The 21,472-nt window shown below is 44.5% G+C and overlaps 1 protein-coding gene across 6 annotated transcripts in view; it reads left to right on the plus strand.

The window, feature by feature from the left end:
- Window positions 1–21,472, plus strand: part of LOC129836535 (septin-9-like) — an 83,149-nt gene that overhangs the window by 34,920 nt on the left and 26,757 nt on the right. The window contains exon 1 of one of the 6 annotated variants that reach the window (XM_055902884.1): window positions 8,052–8,246. The exons of 4 other annotated variants lie outside the window; for them this stretch is intronic. In XM_055902884.1, coding sequence (XP_055758859.1) covers window positions 8,165–8,246 — 82 coding nt within the window. In that variant the 5' untranslated portion in view covers window positions 8,052–8,164. Of the gene's footprint in view, window positions 1–8,051; window positions 8,247–13,213; window positions 13,323–21,472 lie in introns of those variants that run through there. One more of the 6 variants, XM_055902902.1, reaches the window with a different exon arrangement.

Genomic DNA, 21,472 nt, shown 5'->3' on the forward strand with positions numbered 1-21,472 from the left:
GAGAGCGTTTAGAGAATGTATAAATAACGCTTAGACAACGTTTTAGACCTGAGACTGAGGGAGCACACAGCATGGGGCCAGCTGCAGGGAAACTACAGCTGCTAGACGCATTGGTTTGTTTATCAGATGAACAAACGCACACATGCTGCATCCCAAATTGTACCCTATTCCCTACATAGTGGGGCTATGGCTCTGGTCAAAGCTAGTGCACTATATAGGGAACAGGGTGCAATTTTGGACACAGTCACATGCAGAAAAGCATTCTACTTAGCTTTGCTTGTTCGCTTCCTCAAACTCGAACTCCGCAGTTATCAAATGAATCATGGATTTCAGTATTTAATAAACCAGTATGTTCCAGTCAGTGCTAATAGCGATATTGCCAAGTATTCCATGACTTATTTGGCCTTAATTAACTATAATTCTGTAGGCTTTTTTCCTGTTGACACAGACCATTTTAGCATTATGTGTTCGTGGATTGGAACAATATAAATTACCATACTTTATCATTCGGTACGAGTTTGTAGGCTATATTCCAATATTAGGAGCTCAGATTTGATGGGACGAGTGTGTGTGTGTGTGTGTGTGTGTGTGTGTGTGTGTGTGTGTGTGTGTGTGTGTGTGTGTGTGTGTGTGTGTGTGTGTGTGTGTGTGTGTGTGTGTGTGTGTGTGTGTGTGTGTGTGTGTGTGTGTGTGTGTGTGTGTGTGTGCTTCTGCTCTGGACCTGGGAGTCTTGTAGCCTGGTTCCTACTCAGGCCACAGAGGTCTGGGCTAGTTATTTGCCCAGAGGGAGAGGGCCTTATTAGGGCTCTCAATGAAGGGTGACCTGCCTGGAGGGCCTGAGGCCGGGGCCCACCCTGACTGACTGAGGGACTCTGACCCCTGCTCTGTCCCGTGTGGGGAGATGGCGTCAGTGGAGCAGAAACGTGAACAACACAGCACTGTAGTGGACTGGTAGTGTGGGTTGTTTCCATCAGATTTGTGTGTCAATTAGGAGAAATTGGCTCCAACATAATACACAAGTAGGCCCTAATTAATTTCAATAGGTGACTATGAGTGATAGATGTGGTGGTTTCACAAGTGACTTAAAGGAGAGATTGATCCTCTTTCATCCACCTAGATAATGGTGGATATGAAACTCTTTACACTGGCGTACAGATTGTTGACTCCGTGCCTTGTCTGAAATCTTCCACGTTACTGTCAGCTGTGTTTTTCTGAGTGATAAGCCGTTTTCCTGTCCATTCAGTTTTTCAAACGGGTAATGACATCAGAGGCACACACTCTGGTTTCCCGGGCTTCCTTCCTTCCATGTCCTGTCCGTCAGGGCGATTGTTTACCCTCGTCCTGACCTCGCCGCTCTTCCTCTCTCAGCCTGGGTCATGTGATCTCACCACAATAGAGTACATCTGGATACATTTTTCGTTCGTTTCTAGGATCAAAATGTCAGTCTCTGATCTCTGTAGGTGGCTCTAAATATCAACAGGTAACTGATGTTTCTAGAACGCAAAATAACCTGTTTTTATATGTACCGTAGAAGAAACTCTTTAATTGAATCAGTGCACTGTTGCTCCCATTCACACATCTCCATTGAACTTTACAGTAGATTGACAGGGTTATGATTTGCCTTGGTTGACTACCCTTTGTATTTTATTTAACTGGGCAAGTCGGTTAAGAACAAATTCTTATTTACAATGAAAACCCACTGTTCCCCGGTAGGCCAACTGCCTTGTTCAGGGGCAGAACGACAGATTTTTACCTTGTCAGCTCAGGGATTCGATCTAGCAACCTTTCGGTTACTGGCCCAACACTCTAGGCTACCACTAGGCTACCTGCGCACTTTGACCTCCGTAGAACCACAGGTCCATTAGACTGTAGATGGCTGTTATATTATACTGTAACAATACAGGGAGGAATTCTCATTGAGATTCAACTTGACCACTCTGTCCTGGGGGGTGCTTGGTTATGCCATCAGTTCTGCCACTTCAAGCCCTCTAACCCAGCATTGAATTAGTTTATATAAATCCTCATAGTGTCTTATTGGCCCTGAACTGACATGTTTGGTTGCTCAACAAAGTTGTGACAAAGGAGTCTGATTGTTCCGTGACCCACTCCTCTCACTGCTCTCCTCCATGCCCTTTCATTCTCCTCTGGTGGCCTGCCTGTGTGTTGTCTGTCCCGGTCCCCTACCCCCTTGTACCACCATGTGACCTTCTGCAGCGTCACACCAGATGAGGGCCCCACTATCCCCTTTCTACACAGAATCCCTCCACACACACACACACACACACACACACACACACACACACACACACACACACACACACACACACACACACACACACACACACACACACACAGAGAGAGAGAGACAGAAAGGTCGGGAGATCCCAGGCTGATTAACATGATTAGCAGTGGACCCCCCAAGAGGAAAGTTTAGGGAATAGGGGGGCCGCTATTCCCATCTGGCTAACGTCGCGCTAGTTAGTCTCTGACAACACACACACACACACACACACTGGGCCTGTACTGTGAAATCGAGTGTAAACATTCCCAAAGTAAGAATCTTTGTACTAATTCCCTAGAATTCTAAAGTACTGTATTCAGTTTCGCCTTCCCCATGTCATTCCATGCTGTGCCACATATGTGGAACTAGAATGACCTCCAGCGCTATGTGATTTAAACTCCAGCTTCTTAGTCTTAGTTGAAGCACTCCGATTGGTATCTCAGGTAAAGTCGTTGTGATAAAGCAGCTCTTGACAGCAGGGCCCGTGGTGTATTCATTACGGAAACCGTTTACCGTTTAAGAACCAAACGGAAGCAAACAGAGCAAAACTGGAGTTTCTATTGGACTAATTGTTGCAACAGAATCGGCGTAATGAATACGCCCCTGGTATCCATCATAGCAAGAGATGCCTCTCGCTCGCTCGCAGGGTATTCATGAAGTCATTCACCAAGTCACTATGGTACGAGGAGAGAAAAGAGGCCCCACTCATTTTAACCAGACAGATAGTGACCTGGAGATGATGCTTACTGGGTGTTCTTAACAGATGTCCACTCTGGAGTCTGGCTTCACATTTGTTTTCAGTTTGTGTACAGGACTAGGAACGGGGCAACACCTTAAGGGACAGGGGAGTGCCACAGGGTTTGGCCTGGTGTAAATGTTGCTTTTACATAGCTAACAAGCAGGGACTTGATGACAAGGAAGGACTATGACACGCACACACACATGCACGTACGCACCCCCCCCCCCCCCCCCAGACAGTGGTCAGGCGTCTCACAGTTTAATTGCACTCAGCATGACCTGCTGTGTCATTATGAGAGAGAGAGAGAGAGAGAGAGAGAGAGAGAGAGAGAGAGAGAGAGAGAGAGAGAGAGAGAGAGAGAGAGAGAGAGGAGAGAGAGAGAGAGAGAGAGAGAGAGAGAGAGAGAGAGAGAGAGAGAGAGAGAGAGAGAGAGAGAGAGAGAGAGAGAGAGAGAGAGAGAGAGAGGAGAGAGAGAGAGAGAGAGAGAGAGAGAGAGAGAGAGAGAGAGAGAGAGAGAGAGAGAGAGAGAGAGAGAGAGAGAGAGAGAGAGAGAGAGAGAGAGAGAGAGAGAGAGAGAGTGTCTACTCTTTTGGAACTTCTGTGAGTGTAATTTTTACTGTTCATTTGTATTGTTTAGTTCACTTTTGTTTATCTACTTCACTTGCTTTGGCAATGTTAACATATGTTTCCCATGCCAATAAAGACCCTTGAATTGAAATTGAATTGAGTAGAGTAGGCCATCTGCTAGAGCATATCATCTTGGCTCATGTTAAACTGTTTACAGGTTCCAAACCTCTCAGGGTTAGCATTAGCGGGCTAGGAAAACTACAGAGTGAGGTCATTAGACTGCAGTGTTGGCCACTCACTTTCAGCTCCCCTGGGGAGAGTTAGCTCATAATCATGTATGTGGGTGCAGAGCTCAGAGTGGCCAGCAGGAGGTGCAGTATGACAGGTGGAGTGTAGGGTTAGGGTATTTTATTTTTTATTTTTTTCACCTTTATTTAACCAGGTAGGCTAGTTGAGAACAAGTTCTCATTTACAACTGCGACCTGGCCAAGATAAAGCAAAGCAGTGTGACACAGACAACAACACAGAGTTACACATGGAGTAAACAATAAACAAGCCAATAACACAATAAACAAGGCAATGACACAGTAGAAAAAACAAAGTCTATATACAGTGTGTGCAAAAGGCATGAGGAGGTAGGCAATAAATAGGCCATAGGAGCGAATAATTACAACTGAGCAGATTAACACTGGAGTGATAAATGAGCAGATGATGATGTGCAAGTAGAGATACTGGTGTGCAAAAGAGCAGAAAAGTAAATAAATGTCACGGCTGTTGAAAGAAGTGGACCAAAGTGCCTTTTTATTTAAAATGTCGCCAACAAAACAACAAACGAAAGAAACAAGCGTGAAGCTTACAGGGCTATAGTGCCACAAACAAAGTTAACTACCCACACTGAAAGGAGGGAAAAAGGGCTACCTAAGTATGATTCCCAATCAGAGACAACGATAGACAGCTGTCTCTGATTGAAAACCATACCCGGCCAAAACATAGAAATAAAGAGACATAGAAAACAAAACATAGAATGCCCACCCCAAATCACACCCTGACCAAACCAACTAGAGACATAAAAAGGCTCTCTAAGGTCAGGGCGTGACAATAAAATAAAAACAGTATGGGGGTGAGGTAGGTAGATTGGGTCTGCTATTTACAGATGGACTACGTACAGCTGCAGCGATCGGTTAGCTGCTTAGATAGTTGATGTTTAAAGTTGGTGAGGGAAATAAAAGTCTCCAACTTCAGCGATTTTTGCTATTCGTTCCAGTCACTGGCAGCAGAGAACTGGAAGGAAAGGCGGCCAAATGAGGTGTTGGCTTTGGGGATGATCAGTGAGATATTCCTGCTGGTGCGCGTGCTACGGGTGGGTGTTGTTATCGTGACCAGTGAACTGAGATAAGGCGGAGCTTTACCTAGCATAGACTTATAGATGACCTGGAGCCAGTGGGTCTGGCGACGAATATGTAGCGAGGGCCAGCCGACTAGAGCATACAGGTCGCAGTGGTGGGTGGTATAAGGTGATTTGGTAACAAAATGGATGGCACTGTGATAGACTGCATTAAGTTTGCTGAGTAGAGTGTTGGAAGCTATTTTGTAGATGACATCGCTGAAGTCGAAGATCGGTAGGATAGTCAGTATGACTTAGGGGAGATAGCTATGGGACCTGGCTTGCATCTTATATAGGACATTGCTGAGGGCATGTAGACAGTAGTTAAAGGTGCATTTTTAAGTACTCTAAAGTAATCTCTTATTCTCTTATCCACTCTGTTTCTTTCATTCTCTCCACCCCTTCTCTTCTCTCACTCACACACTGTTCTATATCTCACTAAAACTGAATTATTGTGTCTGCTTGTGTTTTGTAGGATTTATTCCTGATGTGATTGAAAGTGTTTTGGAGGCTGTGGACTCTGACTGGGTCAGTGGAAAGCCTGTGGATGCCTGTGTGTATTGAGCGCTTCCACTGAGGGTAGAGTTGAGCTGAGAGAAGTGGAAACCGGACAGGGTCCCCCAGATAAGGTTTCCGGAAGCTTCTGTTTACTCTGCTCCGCCTGGTGGAAGTCAGGGGTTAAAGAAGGTTCCCATGCAGCACACACACACACACACACACACACACACACACACACACACACACACACACACACACACACACACACACACACACACACACACACACACACACACACACACACACACTCCACTAAAACAACCCCAGTTCCCCCTTCCTCCTATTTCCAGTCTCCCTGAGCCACTATCTCCCAGTCCCACCCTTGTCTTCCTTAGTGAGTTCTCTGAATGCTGGTCAAGCTGGCCTGACACTAGTCACGACCGTACAAAATAGGTAGGGCCAGGACTTTTTCCTGACCACTTGACCACCAGCCAACAACTCTCATCACTATCAGTTTCTGGGCCCTCCCCTGACTCTACCATAGTCTTTTATCTGGTTTATTCTGGTTTATCTTGAAGAGGTGTCAGTCTGGTCCTGTCTCGTCCTGCTTATAGACTGCACCCGGCTGCTACGGGCTGAACAGGATGAGCTCAGTATTTCTCAGTTTTGCCAACTGTACAGCTGGTTAACAAAGAGAAGGTCCACTTTGGGTCAGTGCCTCAGCTCTCAACATCCTCTGCTAATGAGGTTTCCCTCATTCTCTGGCTGATAGGGCCATGTTTGGAATGATAATGATGTTTTTGCTGTAATTACTCTCTCTTTCACCTTAACAATACGAGGTTCCCAGATATTGACGTCATGTATAGGTCTTGTCTAGGGCAGTAACCAGCAGTCGTTGCTGTGTGGCCCGAGATTGAGTGAGTGTGAGTGTGTGCGCACACGAATTGTGAGTGCGCACTGGACAGATGGCCAATACGTACCGTTGTTGTGCCATCTGCTAGGCTGGGCAGTGGGCAGATGGGAGGCAGGGCAGGGTATGTGTGGGGTCAGTACACCACCTCTCCCTGCTGGACCTCTCCCAAGGAGGTACCATAATAATAGTCATCAGCCACCATAGAAATATAATTACTAGAACGGGCGTCCCCATTCAAGTCAATGTTCTGTGATTCTAGTTCTAGCAGTCACTAGTCCATTGGGGGGGGGGGGGGGAGACACAGTACTGCAGGGGGTTATTGATCCTTAGACGTTCAATAGAAGAGGAAACCAGTTACTTTTTATGATCAATTATTTATTCATCTTCAATTATTTTTAAAAATGTCAAACACGAAGACATGAATCCATGTTAATTTAGTGTCTCACTGACAGATCTCATTGATTTGGTCGTATAGGCCCCTCCCAGGTTTGTTTGATTTGATCTGTCATTCAATCAATTTCCTCAGGACATAATGGAAGTACTGTAGTGCAAAAATGGTGTCAGTTTAACAGGCCGGTGCCCCATGCTGATAATAGCCGCGGCAACTACTTCCTAGCTGATGCTCACTTTACATTGAGGTGAATGAGACCACTCTTCATAATGGAGTCATCATCGCACCCATTGACGCACGGCACAGTGCCTCGAGGTGTGTTTGACAGGGGTAATATTATGACTAGACTTAAACCCTAATCCCCTCTGAACAGCTCTAGATCAAACAACACTGGGTTAGCACGCACACAAACACGCACGCGCACATACACACACTGCTTACTTGCCTGACTGGCTTCTCACCTCCATGGTGAACGGCTAGTCCTCTATTGTCGAAGCACAGCTAACACCGCTACATTGGGAGTCATTACCCCGTGGACGTAGCTAGCTTTGTCAATTTAGCTAAAGTAGCTCGGCTCAGGGGAGCTCTGGGTGAACTTTCACCTTTGCACTCGGTGATGAGACACGGGGGAGAGAAGACGGAACGAGCAAGAGCAGCTGAAGATGTAGGGGAAAGGGCAACAGTACTGCCTCTGACAGAATGCGGTGTTGGTTAGCTAAGTAAAGTCGTTGAATTGCAGACAAAGTAGAGGCTGTTTTGAGTACAGTAGTACACATGTCTATAGTTAGTCCTATTCTCCCTTTCTAGACTGTTCTGACCAATCCTTTAGAAACAGGCTACACCATTTAAATCATCCAACTTACAGGAAAGCTATAATTGGAAAAAACGTTGCCAACTTATGTTATGACTAGATCTTTTGGCATTCATTTACTGTAACACTGATAAGCTTTCTCTCTGTCTCTCCCAGTTCAGCACATGGCAAGGTATCTATTATGGATAATTATCATCATAACTCTGGGAAGTTTTCTGGAACGACCGCACAGAGAGAAAGTATGTAATCAGAGTCCCGTCTTCCTCTCTTTCTTCTCCTCCATTCCAAGCTGAGTCATCCGGCTCCCCCTAGAATTCCAGCTGGAATTGGGGGCAGGGATTCCCCCGGAAGGCCAATCCGATCCGTGGAGCTCTGTTTATTGTTCAGTCTTGAGGCTCCGGGTAAGAAACGTTGAGTTGGGAACATCGGGAAGAGGGAGAGTTACAGAAATAGGGCATTAGATCCCAAGCGCTCCCAGGCGCTCCCAGCTGTCACAGTGAAGAGTTTAGGTTTGGGAAGCAGTTGGGAATTTTATTGGGGATTTTTTTTTAACTTCCACGTCGGAATAGTCTGTTCTGTGATGCTTCGACTGGGACTGCGATTGGGAGACATGGCTGCATGTGGTGCAGAGATGCACATTAACCCTGAGATGGAGGTCCTCTGTGAGTATGGCTGTTGGGCTGCGACACAAATGGCGACATATTCCCTATATGGTGCACTACTTTTGACCAGGGTCCATAGGGTTCTGGTCAAAAGTAGTGCACTATGTAGGGAATAGGGTGTCATTTGGGATGCAAACTTGGTGAAGGAAGGGGGAGGGCTGTTGCGACATAACTGGTGTGACTGAGACAACTGGTTTCTATTAAGGCCAATCAGGGCTACATGATGTTTAACTCTACTTTAGACGCTGAGGAAATGGAAAGACATTCAGGGACATCCCAAGATGCTTTTTAATAAGTTCCTCTCCTCCCCCTAAAACCTCAGTTTAGATGAGGTAAGGCCGCATAGGGTCTGCATTGATTTGTCTCTCCTTGAAGTTTTGTTTTATCATCTGCGCTGTCTCGTGCTACTCTTGTATGTTGCATTAAGGCTCCATGTCCACAGTTGAGTTATGTATCACTAAGAATTTCCTTGTGTCGATAGTGGAGTTGAATAGTTTGTGCATATACACAGTATGTGTTATGTCTGAGTCTGCATGCTTCTAATGTGGTTTTGATGGAATCCTTGTACATGCTAATCTTGCAGTATAGCAGACTCAACAGCTCTCTCTCCCTCTCTCTCTCTCTCTCTCTACTGTGTGTGTGTGTGTGTGTGTGTGTGTGTGTGTGTGTGTGTGTGTGTGTGTGTGTGTGTGTGTGTGTGTGTGTGTGTGTGTGTGTGTGTGTGTACACTACCGTTCAAAAGTTTGGGGTCCTTGTGCTTTTCTTTCAAAAAAATGTTTTGTCCATTAAAATAACATCAAATTGATCAGAAATACAGTGTAGACTTTGTTCATGTTGGCCTTCTAGGCAGAGTTGCAAAGAAAAAGCCATATCTCAGACTGGCCAATAAAAATAAAAGATTAAGATGGGCAAAAGAACACAGACACTGGACAGAGGAACTCTGCCTAGAAGGCCAATATCCCGGAGTCGCCACTTCACTGTTGACGTTGAGACTGTTTTTTTGCAGGTACTATTTAATGAAGCTGCCAGGTGAGGACTTGTGAGGCGTCTGTTTCTCAAACTAGACACTCTCTAATGTACTTGTCCTTTTGCTCAGTTGTGCACCGCGGCCTCCCACTCCTCTTTCTATTCTAGTTAGAGTCAGTTTGCGCTGTTCTGTGAAGGGGGTAGTACACAGCGTTGTACGAGATCTACAGTTTCTTGGCAATTTCTCACATCAAATAGCCTTCATTTCTCAGAACAAGAATAGACTGACGAGTTTCAGAAGAAAATTCTTTGTTTCTGGCCATTTTGAGCCTGTAATCGAACCCACACATGCTGACGCTCCAGATACTCAACTAATCTAAAGAAGGCCAGTTTTATTGCTTCTTTAAATCAGCACAACAGTTTTCAGCTGTGCTAACATAATTGCAAAAGGGTTTTCTAATGATCAATTAGCCTTTTAAAATGATAAACTTGGATTAGCTAACACAACGTGCCATTGGAACACAGGAGTGATGGTTGCTGATAATGTGCCTCTGTACGCCTATGTAGATATTCCATTAAAAATCAGCCATTTCCAGGTACAATAGTCATTTACAACATTAACAATGTCTACACTGTATTTCTGATCAATTTGTTTGTATTTTAATGGACAAAAAATGTACTTTTCTTTCAAAAACAAGGACATTTCTAAGTGATCCCAAACTTGTGAACGGTAGTGTATATATCTATCTATATGGGGGTTATTTGGCTCTGTTAGGTAACACAGCTGGGAAGTATCTTACACTGTGAAACTGAGGGGAAACAATCCACTAGATAAACACCTTAGCTAAAACAAACCTCTGACCACAAATTCCGACAGTTTATCTACTTTGCGGCCGCTGTTCAAACAACAGGCGCATGGGTCCTTCAAAAGAGTGTGTGTGTGTGTGTGTGTGTGTGTGTGTGTGTGTGTGTGTGTGTGTGTGTGTGTGTGTGTGTGTGTGTGTGTGTGTGTGCAGATGAAAGCAAACAAGGCCAGGGTTATTGTAACCTTGAAGAGCAACATACAAGCTGAGGTCTGAGATGAGTCAGGAGCAGAGTTGGAGGCATCGTGTAGCATTGCTGGAGTGCAGCACAGTCCCTGAGGGAGTAGTACAGTGTATATATGGAGGAGGATTAGAAATGGATTGCACGAACGTCATGTCTTCATGGTAGCGAGAGAAGAACAAGTAGGGCTAGGGATTTTCCTGACCATGTGACCAAGGTCAGATTTGATCCTTTTCTGTTCACACAGTCAGGAAGAAGTCTGTCCCTAAAATGAACTCTAAACTGGCCTTTTTCTGTCTATACCATGTCGCCTATGTGGTGCCATGAGATTATGGGTTCATCTCAATAGTGTAAAGGGGCTACCTCTCTCCGTCTGCTTTCCTTCACGTACACTGATCTAATCCTAGTGGGAATTTGCTATCACTTATCCGGTTCCTCAAGAAAAGTGTGGACGAAGAGAAGGAGACAAGGAGAGGAAGCCACTTTGGAATAGAGAGATGCACCCAGGCCTCAGATGTCTTCATCTGGTTGCATGCATCCTCACATGCGGTCTCCATCTGCACCACAGGGGAGCAGAGCAGCCTCGGCTACAGCTCAACAGGAAGTCGCTTGTTTCTCTCCTTCCCAGATTAGCTTGGCCAGATGTTTTCTCCCTCCTCCTCTGTCCTTCTTTATCCCTTCTTCATAACTTCTTCCATCTCTCTGGGTGGGAGGCTGTATGTCTGTGTGAGTCACTCTCTCTGCTGAGTCATTTAGGTGACTTGGTTAATCAGCTCCATGTGTTCTAATCACTGTGTGGGCCTCCTCCAATCAGACCTGACCTCTAGTCCAATCAGAGAGCTCCCCTCTGGGGTTGTGCCTGCATGGGTCTTCAGTTGCCTGTTCGGCCCACACAGTTTGATGTGATTATACGAATCTGGCCTTAAAATGGCCTCCAGAAGTGGGGTAAATGACAAAACAAACAGAATGACAAACAAAGCTCTGGAGAAACGTTCAGCCAACGGAGCAACAGTAAGAGCTGGGTCATTTAATAAGGTTCTGGCACAATAATTCAAATGTTTGTTTGCGACTGCAAAACAAGGAAGTGGCTCTGGGGTCTCATCTCGTTATCGTGGCATGTAATCAAGATAAGGAAGGAAGTCAATGTGATCTCTCACCCACAGAGCTTCTCTTTGCCAAAGAGCTATTCTGAGGTCTATTAGCTGAAGAGCTGAAGGGCTGGACTCGGATCAGTTGCTATGGTCATGAGCGTACACTAGTAATCGAAGGATGACTGTTCTGGGATGTCTATTTCTATGGGCCGGTGACTTAGTTATTTTTCAATGAATTGGAGCACTGAAATAGACTCAGTCAATGAGCAAAGCTTGAGTTCCAATTAGAATTTGCTCATTATGACAGGGGGATTATCCCGAACTAGCTGCTTTTCCACAGGACTAACTAAATGTATGGCGGTCATTGATTCAGTCCCATTTGATCTCTGGGTTCTCACAAGACGAGGGAAAGCAACAAACAGACAACGTTTGTGCTGCAGTGTTTTATGCTGCAGACGAACAAATCATGGACAAATCAGTGCATATTGCAGAACCTGCCCTACATTGAATCAGAAACCCCATGCAACTGCCTAGCTTCAATATGAGTATTTTCTGGAAGAACAAACAGACACAGCCTCAACCGAAGAGCCTGCAGGTGATGATCTGTATTAGTTCAGGAGAAGACAACATACTCTCTCATATCTATCTCTCACTGAGACCGGATGCCAATAGGGCCAGGTGCACAAACCATGTGGTCCAACACATACACAAACCACCGAAACCATGACAGGAAGGTAGGCGTTTGTGCTGAATATGAGAAAACAACATCTCTTGGGCCTCGCATCCGCTTGCAAATGTGGGGAAAAAGCTTGTTAGATAAGTGCAGTACAGAGAAGTTTTTCTTTCCATCTTTCCACCCGCTTGAGATAAAACAAATGATCTCTTAATTCCAGCAATCGGATAAGAAGGAAGCGTGTTGTTTCAGCGCTGAAAGGATTGTGTCTTTTATGGTGTGAATGCAGATTTCTGATAGACACAATTCGACAGGTGTTGCATGGATAGCGCTGCGCAACAAGTGAATGTAGCTATGAAACTAAAAGAAAATACCACACTAATGTATTTCAGTGTATGTATACATGATCAAAACCAAGCTCCGCAGTTATTGCATGCAACAAGTGAACGTATGAGACCAAAAGGAAATCACACATTGTACTCTTATACAGTTCGTAATGTTTTGAATTAAAGTCCACAGAGCTGTTTCCCATAGAATGTTTCATGCTGAGTCTGAGGACTCTATGGGATGGTATTCATTCGTTATCTGGGACATATTCCTTTAGTCATGGGGCTGTGAGAGGCAGGCATTAATGTGATGGATGGAGACTCATTGTAGCCCAGTAGGAGAAGGAGCCAGGAGGAGAGATGACCCAGTGTCCTCCTCACAGTACACACACACACACACACACACACACACACACACACACACACACACACACACACACACACACACACACACACACACACACACACACACACACACACACACACACAGGGAGAGACACACTGCACTGAGCACTGGGAGGGAAGGGACAGATAGACATCAACACACATACTCTCTCTTTCACTGAATACACATTTGTTACAAAAAAAAATATTTCCTTTTCAAGCACGTGCAAACTGTCAGAAATGTTCTGTTTAATATTTCCGTTTCCACCTCTTACACACACTCACTTTTCCTGCCAAACACATACACCCTTTTCTCCCATTTCCAACTGCCCCCCCTACACGTATACACACACACACACACACACACACACACACACACTGCCTGTGTCCAGCACATTCACAATGCTCCCCATTCAACTCTCCCTGAATGAGGGGTGTGGCATGCCTGCTGCTGGCCTCCTGGCTGGGGTGTAGAGTGGTGGGTCATGTGACCAGGCTGTGGGGGCGGAGCCTGGGAGCAGAAGCAGAGCCTGCTCAGCTGGAGCAGAAATCAGGGTGGTTGAGAGGGAAGAGAGGAGAAAGAGAGGCTGGGGTGAGTGTCTCTGGTTTTCTGTTCATTCATATTATGCTATGGCTTCTTGTTTCTCTGATCGTGTGTGATTTCCTTCTGTAGAGAGGCTGGAGGAGTGATAGAAAGGGAAGCGGGTATGGTGGGGTTGTTCAATGCATGCGAGTGTGTGTTTGGTGTGTGTCAAAGTTAGTTTGCCAGGTGTCCTGTCTGGACGGAGTTTTGGAGCTGAAGCGTGTAGTGTGTGGGACAGCTGTATTTGTCAGGGATTGGTGTCAATATTAAGACCAGACCTTTATTCTATCTGTCTTTCTCTTGTTCCATTGTGCTTTCTGGGAGAGTTGGGGTGGGGGGGGGGTTACCGCTCCCCCTCCTTTAGGTTACCCCCCCTGTTTCTCATCCCCCACTGTCTGCTCGGCTCCATTCAGCTTGAATAATCAATCTGCTAAAATGGATGGGGGGAGTATTTATTGACCAATCATGTTAGTCCTAATTTCTCCCTGTGTTTTTAAGGTCCCTGGTATGTTTCTCTTATTTTTTTCAGTTCCCCCTTTTTTTTTTATCCCATCAGGGATTGTTTTCGCTTGACTTTGATACATTACAGTGCGTTAGTAAGTAAGATGTAGAGGCCAACTTTTCGACATGATTTAATTTTGGCAACCCCATGCATCTGCTCTCTGGTGGATTGCTGTAGCGAGTTCAAGGTGAGTTGAAGCGTCAGAACACATTTTCTGCATGAGACTTTTTTTTAAATAGAAGAACGGACCATTCCTTACAACCCAGCCCCTCCGCTTCACTTGCCTCTCAAGAAAGGAAGAAGCACGTTTGTGCCCCATCTTCTGTGACCGACCACGTTCCCTGTTTCTGCTGTTGAAATATCAGCCATATTGCTTCTATTTGCAGTAGTTCCAGCTTTGGTCACATGACCTCCATTTTACCCAGCATTCAACAGGTTGTGTTGTACACAATCCACCAATAGACAACTATCATTGAAGACAGTAGAACAAGAAGCAGCGGTGTCGCTCTCTGTTCCAGTTGCTGTCGTCACACCATAGTACACGTCAGATGTTCTAGATGTCCTTGCCTTGGGGTGTCCGCCACACTGTATCCCTATATGGCCAAGGAGTGATACTGTTAGCTTAACTGCAGTCAACATTAGTGTGTGTACACAATAGCTATGCTGTGAAGACAAGAGAATTGGTCTCAGCACCAGTGTAGCAGATGTGACCGTACTTCGTAGCCCTCTTGCGCTGTTTTTAAAGAAAGGAATGCCCTGCCAACGGTTCCAATTGTTTTGGGTTTATTCTGGCGATGGACACAAAGAAGCACATTAGATGTGCTGGACAACAGTATGTTGATGGCTGTAGATTCGTGATTCTGCTGTTAGCGTGGAAACAACTGTGAATTAGCAGGGGCTAATCTCGAGCTAGCTAACTCACTCTTACAGCAATAACATACAAAAGCACATCCCAGACTTCCCCCAATATATCTAACAGGTACCGTAGACATATACACTGAGTATACCACACATTAGCCTTCCAAATATTGAGGTCACACCCTTTTGCACTCAGAACAGCCTCAATTCGTTGGGGCATGGACTCTACAAAGTGTTGAAAGCATTCCACAAGGGATGCTGGCCCATGTTGACTCCAATGCTTCCCACAGTTGTCAAATTGGCTGGATGTTCTTTGAGTGGTGGACCATTCCTGATACACATGGGGAAACTGTTGTGTGAAAAACCCAGCAGCGTTGCAGTTCTTGACACAAAGCCTGGCACCTACTACCATATGCTGTTCAAAGGCACTTAGATTTTCATGGTCTGGCCCATTCCCACTCTGAAAGGCACACATACACAATCCATGTCTAAACTGTATCGAGGCTTAAAAATCTATTTTTAACCGGTCTCCTCTTCATCTACACTGATTTGATGTGGATTTAGCAAGTAACATCAAAGAGGTGCCATAGCTTTCACCTGGTCAGTCTGTCATGGAAAGAGCAGGTGCTCATAATGTTTTGTATACTCAGCGTGTATACACACCAGGACATGTACATAGTGAACTCTTACACATTGTAAATATGAAAATAGAATATTGCATTTCAGAACGTGACCTACCGCTTGCGTGTCAATGTCAGACCGGGAAGAATGTACGTTCGACATCTCCCACTATCTGCAAGCATGACCAATGTCCTAACACCTTATTTGATATGTAAACTCAACCAACAAATAGGAATACAGAAACATCGAATAAGTATTTCTGCAGTGTCAAGAGGGAACATAACCAACCCTGTTCCACGTGTTCAGTCCATCATTCATTATTTCACCGACGCTTTAGAGTAGGAGACACTGACGTAATATTCAACTATATTAAGCTGTAATGTGTTAACAGCTTCTGGGCTAGCCGCTACAGTTATTAGCCATCAACACAATAAACCAACAGTTAATTAGCTACATTAGCCCACAAGGGAGTAGTTGCATTGGGATTACAGTGTAACCTTTAGCTAATACGCCCACCATTGTTTCATGCTTTAGTTACTATTCAGCTCACAGGCAAGGTGGCAGGACTGAACGTGGGTCACACACCGTAGCAAAACACTTTACAACGGGAAAGCAAAAAAAATCTGTCCCCTTTCACTCTGTTAAAAAGAAAAAGATATACATATAATGTTTTCCCTGTAGTGAGCCAGACCCTGTTTGGGTGACTATCCTGGAGGTAGAGAGCTCTTAAGAGGTGGATCTGTGGCCTTGTTATGCCATAAACACCATAATGAATCGTGTTCTTAAACAGCCTTTCCTTTTCTCATCCAATGACAGAGGAGTCTATCTACCAGACCCCACTGGGAGGTTAACAGTACTGTTAGTGTATGTGATGGGGGGAGGGAGGACGTGAGCAGGGAGGAACAGCAAACGTGTCATTTCCTGTTATAGGCGTCCGTTGTTGGTGTGCCAGCGAGGGGCCTGTGGCAGCATGTGCACAGCAGGCTATGGGCCCCCGCCTTATGACCGCTACACAGTCATGATGACAACGACATGATAGGACGTCCATCATGATTGTTTTTAACAGTACTGGGTGATGGAGTACACATGGTCCTCATTGGCGTGGTGTTCGTCAACAACACATGCTTGCTATCTACTGACTCCATTTACAGTGTGTCAATGTATCAGTCTGAATGATTTTTTTTTTTAGAGGAATAGCTTCTGGGTTATGTGTAACCTTTGCTTGACATTAAACTATCCAGTCATTGCAGCTGTCATTAATTTGTGCTGTTTCTAGATCAGAATTGGAGACTATTAGGTCTACCTCTGGTGTAACAGGATGGCTTTCTTTGATTCCCTGATTCCCGTATGTCCTCTTTAATGTCCTCTTTAATGTCCTCTTTAATGACCTCTTTAATGACCTCTTTGCTGGCCTCCTCTGTTTGTGCTGTCTGAAGGGTACAGCCAACAGTCTGTTTGAACCCTGTTGTGTGATGACTCTTACGTAGTGGAACATGTTCACGTTGTTAACAGGGAAATTAGATCAATGTTTCTGGCCCTGTAGAACACCCTACTTAGGAGATATGAGCAAACAACTTGATTAATGTCCAGACATCTGTAAACCCTTTTTTCTTAAGTCTATTTAAGCCCCTTATTAATGCTTAAAGGAATATTAATTTGACTTCTGTGGTTGTTTTTGGCCATGGGAGGGATCATAATTGCATATCTCCCAATAACAAAATGTGTGGAAATATAAAGGGGGCAGCTGGCTAGTAAAACTAATTGGAAGCACATTTTTATGTGTAGCTAATTGCAGCACATGCGAGCACGAAATGAAACTAATATCTTGGAAAAAATATTCCCCATCGTGTCTTCAGGGCACATTATTGTCTCATTCCTCCACTCTGAACGTAATTACATTTTCCTCTTATAAGGAAGACCAACAGTTTTCAGTGGGGATACAATATTTTTTTCAACCACCCAACTTCCCACTTCATGGTTGTGTGTCTGCCGTACACCAGTTCCCTATAATGCTGGTCTGGATGACTCTGTGGCTGGGTTCCTTTCAGTCTGTCTTCCCTCTTTCTCACAGGCCTGGAGGGTTTTATAGTGTTGTGATAGATAGATGACTTAAAGCAGCTGGTTCTCACACAGTGTCCGCCATGGCACTCAACAACACAATAATGGCAGCACTTATGCTGGGCCTTCCTCTCCTTTCTCATATACTCCATCTCTAGTTGACGTGTTCTCTCGCTCTCTCTCTTTCACCTTGTCTTTGTAGCATGGGCCTCCCCTTATATTATCCTCAACTTTGTTTCCTTCTCTGCATTTTTCTCACTCTCACTGTATTTACAGCATGGACCTGCCTCACCTCTCATGCGCTCTCTATTCTCTCCCTCCATCCCTCACTCTCTCACTCTGCCACTGTCTCTGTGGTGGGTAAAGGGAGCAGGTCATTATCTTTTGTGTTCCAGAAGTTCCCGTGTGGAAAGCTGTCTTTTAACACAGTCTGCTTTGGGCCGCGCAGGGCCAAAGGTCACATTCTCAGGGGGCCGACGAGCGACGGCAGGAGTGAAAGATGAAGTGAGCCGGTAGCATTCTTCACCCACCTTCATCTGAAGCGTGTGTGTGTGTGTGTGTGTGTGTGTTGTGTGCGCTGTCCACCGTTCTATTCTTCAAGCCCACTATCGCATGCTATGGTGTTATTGCAGTAAAGCGGCACGTTGACCTTCTTAATCAGCTGGTTCCCTTTGGTTCAAAGGACGGATGGGAGATTGAGTGAGTGGGATATCCTGTTGGATGTACACTACAGAACAGTTACGTATATCCCCCTAGTGTACCTAGCCTCGTCCCTACGGACTGTTCCAGCCTTCCATTGACCCCCAGTTGTTTACCAACCGAAACATTACCTATTTATGTCAATCACACAGTTCACCCTTCCTGTATTATACTTACTGCTAAAATGTTTGTTCTATTCTACTGAGCCATTTACTTTATTCTTATATTGTATTAGTTGTTAGTGTTGCGTTGTCGAAGGAACCTGCAAATAAGCCATTTGTTGGACGGTGTGTATGTCATGTTTATCCTGTACATACGACTAAGACAACTTGAAACACTGTACTTGACTTGGTCCTCTTGGGAAGCAGGATGTCCAGCATTGCTCTCCACTCTTTTCTGCTTGCGGACTTTTAGTATACAGTATGGGTTTAACCAAACAGGAGTAGTGACCAGATCATCTCCTACCTTACAATTGGAATGTTTCTTGATACCCAAGTTCAATCAAGTACATGTCTAACTGATTGGACAGCAGAGACAGAATGCAATATGGAATGTTATTAAATAGTTTGGGGTAATTTAATCAAAGTTTACTGGAGGACAACTTATTTTTAACTAAGAGAAATGAATGTATAACTGAATTTTTCCAGTATAATATACAGTGGGAGAACAAGTATTTGATACACTGCCGATTTTGCAGGTTTTCCTACTTACAAAGCATGTAGAGGTCTGTAATTTTTATCATAGGTACACTTCAACTGTGAGAGACGGAATCTAAAACAAAAATCCAGAAAATCACATTGTATGATTTTATTTGTTGTTGCCTTTTTGCCTTTGTGCAGATTGCCATGTCTCATTTTCGATTAATTGAAAATGATACTTTTTTCAAAGTATCTCTCTTTTTCAAACAAGCATTGCAGAGCTGGCTACAATTTCAATTTCATTTTCCTGAAAAGATATTAAAATATTACAACAAATGTTATGGCTAAACTCAAATGTGCTGGTTGATAAAATACCTGTATTTATGGAAAATGTTTGAAAAGGGTAATTTGTTCTTATATTGTAAATTGGAATCGTAGTGTTATGTCCTTCATGGAGTAATCAGAATTGTACGGAAAGGTCTGCTCAATCCAAGAGTACAACCATTTGAATACAGCATTACCCCAAAAATGGAGGAGGCAGGTGGCAACGGGAGGAGTTAGGGAACTGGTCTGTCTGCCCAATATAAAGGATCTAAACTGGAGGAGGAATAAAAATAGCATAAATAGGAAAGTATACCAGTTTGATTTGAGGACCAGGATGTTGACAACTGTGCCATACAGATTGCAAAATAGTTGGGAAGAGATTTTTGATGTACTGATTCCATGGTAGAGTGTGTATGAGGTGATATATAAAACAACGCAAGATTCAAGACTTTGTGCTTTTCAGCTAAAATTATCATATAGAATTCTTGCCACCAACAAAATGTTGAATATTTGGGGCATAAAAACATCGAAGCTCTGTAGATTTTGGTGTGAGGATACAGAATCAATAGACCATTTATTTTGGCCCTCAGGTAGCCTGTTTCTGGTCTCAGGTTCAGGAATGGCTGAAAATGCATAGCATTGATCTAAAATTTACCCTAGAAATAGTACTGTTAGGAGATCGAGAGATACCGGGTCAGTCAATTACTAATATACTAATACTCTTAGTGAAAGTATTTATCTTCAACTCGCAATTTGTGGATTCTATTCGATTAGATAGATTGAAATTGTACGTTAAACATCACAGCATAGTTGAAAGATATGTTTTGCGTAGAAACCCGAAGTGGGTGGCCAGCAGAGACAGATGGGATGGGCTGAGGGAAGCTGAAGCTGTTAGGTGAAATTGGAGACAAGTGGGAGTGGAGTTAGAATGATGGTCAAAGATAAAAGTAAAAAAAAAAAAGAATTCAAGTACGTTTGAATGACACTGAGGGGTAGTGTTTTTAAAGCTGATGCCGTGCAGGTGTTTGTACACATGCATATACACACACTCTCATTCAAATATACACATACAAGAACACACACATACATGTAATAGTGCCAGACATGCACACAAACATATACAGTTGGCATTGCTGTTAAGATTTTTGTTGTCCTTGATGTCCTTTGTTTTAAATGTATAATTGTTTTGCATTGTTTGCTGTTTTCTTCTGTCTTTCTTTTTTCTCTTTAGTTCATCCTCTTGGTTGTTGTTGCACTTGGGGGTGGGGACTGTGGGAGGGGTCTCGAATGGTTGAGGGACAGCTATTGGGGAACTGTGAAGGGATCGAGTTCACGTTTTTTTGGCCTGGTGGTAGATCGGTCAACGTGCCCTTGAGCAGGGCATTGACCCTGGATGCTTCTGTATGTCGCTCTGAATGGGAATCTGTTGGATGACTGGTATGATGTAGTTGTTGAGCGGTAGCCCTTTGCTGTGCAGCTGGCATCGAACCCAGAAAGGAGTTCCAATGACGGGCCTGAAGGTTATTATGGCTGCTGGTGGTGGCGGGGAGGTGGATGGTTGTCAAACTGTTGCTGAAAAACAGGAAGTGAGAGAACATGGGTAAGTTGACATAAATACATCCCAAGATTCACACCCCTTGGTTCCAGAGAGAGGAAAGTGATAATTGCAAGAGGTCATAGGTTAAACAGCAAGCGTGTGGAATGAGAGTTTTTGTGCCATGCTTATAGGCCATAAGGTAAATAGGGGAATGACATTCGACACGTGACTAATAGGAAGAGCAGAACAAAACGCCATGCTGATGATGATACGTTTGTATTCATTCCCACTATACCGAGTAATAGGAAAACCAGTGATTGTGTTATGCTGCATTCAGACCAGAACTTTTGTAAATGACTTTACAATACTGTACTCCATTTAGTCTACAATTCCTCTTGCATGCGTGTCTTGTACAGTAAGCTATACAGAGGATGAGTTGCTCTTAGAGCAATAGTGACTACTGCAATATGTCCAATAGTAGGATCCGGTGCCATCCTGCCGTGCCTGTCCGTCAGCCCTCTCCCACACTGCCCCATGTAATCCTACCATCCACATATCTGCTCAAGACAGCAGAAGGCATACAACTTAACGATTGCTTCCTCCTCAAGAGAGAGACAGCCGCCAAAGCTATGGAAATGTCATCTCCTGTAAAAGAGAGGGGGGGAGGGAATGAATAAGAGAGATGGAGGGGGAGAGAGCGAGTCAGACCATTTGGTTGGTACAGGGCTGAGACCCTAGCCTGGTTCCAGATCTGTTTGTGCTGTCTTGCCAACTCCAAGTCCTGGTGTGACATTGACACAAATGGAGTTGGCAAGACCGAACAAACCGATCTGGGACCAGGCTACTGGGACACAAGGTCACCCCTTCGGGAACTGGGACTTTAAAAGAGCAGACCGTGTTGTTAAGGGGATCAGTAACAGTG

The sequence above is a fragment of the Salvelinus fontinalis genome, chromosome 3 (assembly GCF_029448725.1).
Source record: "Salvelinus fontinalis isolate EN_2023a chromosome 3, ASM2944872v1, whole genome shotgun sequence".
Taxonomy (NCBI): domain Eukaryota; kingdom Metazoa; phylum Chordata; class Actinopteri; order Salmoniformes; family Salmonidae; genus Salvelinus; species Salvelinus fontinalis.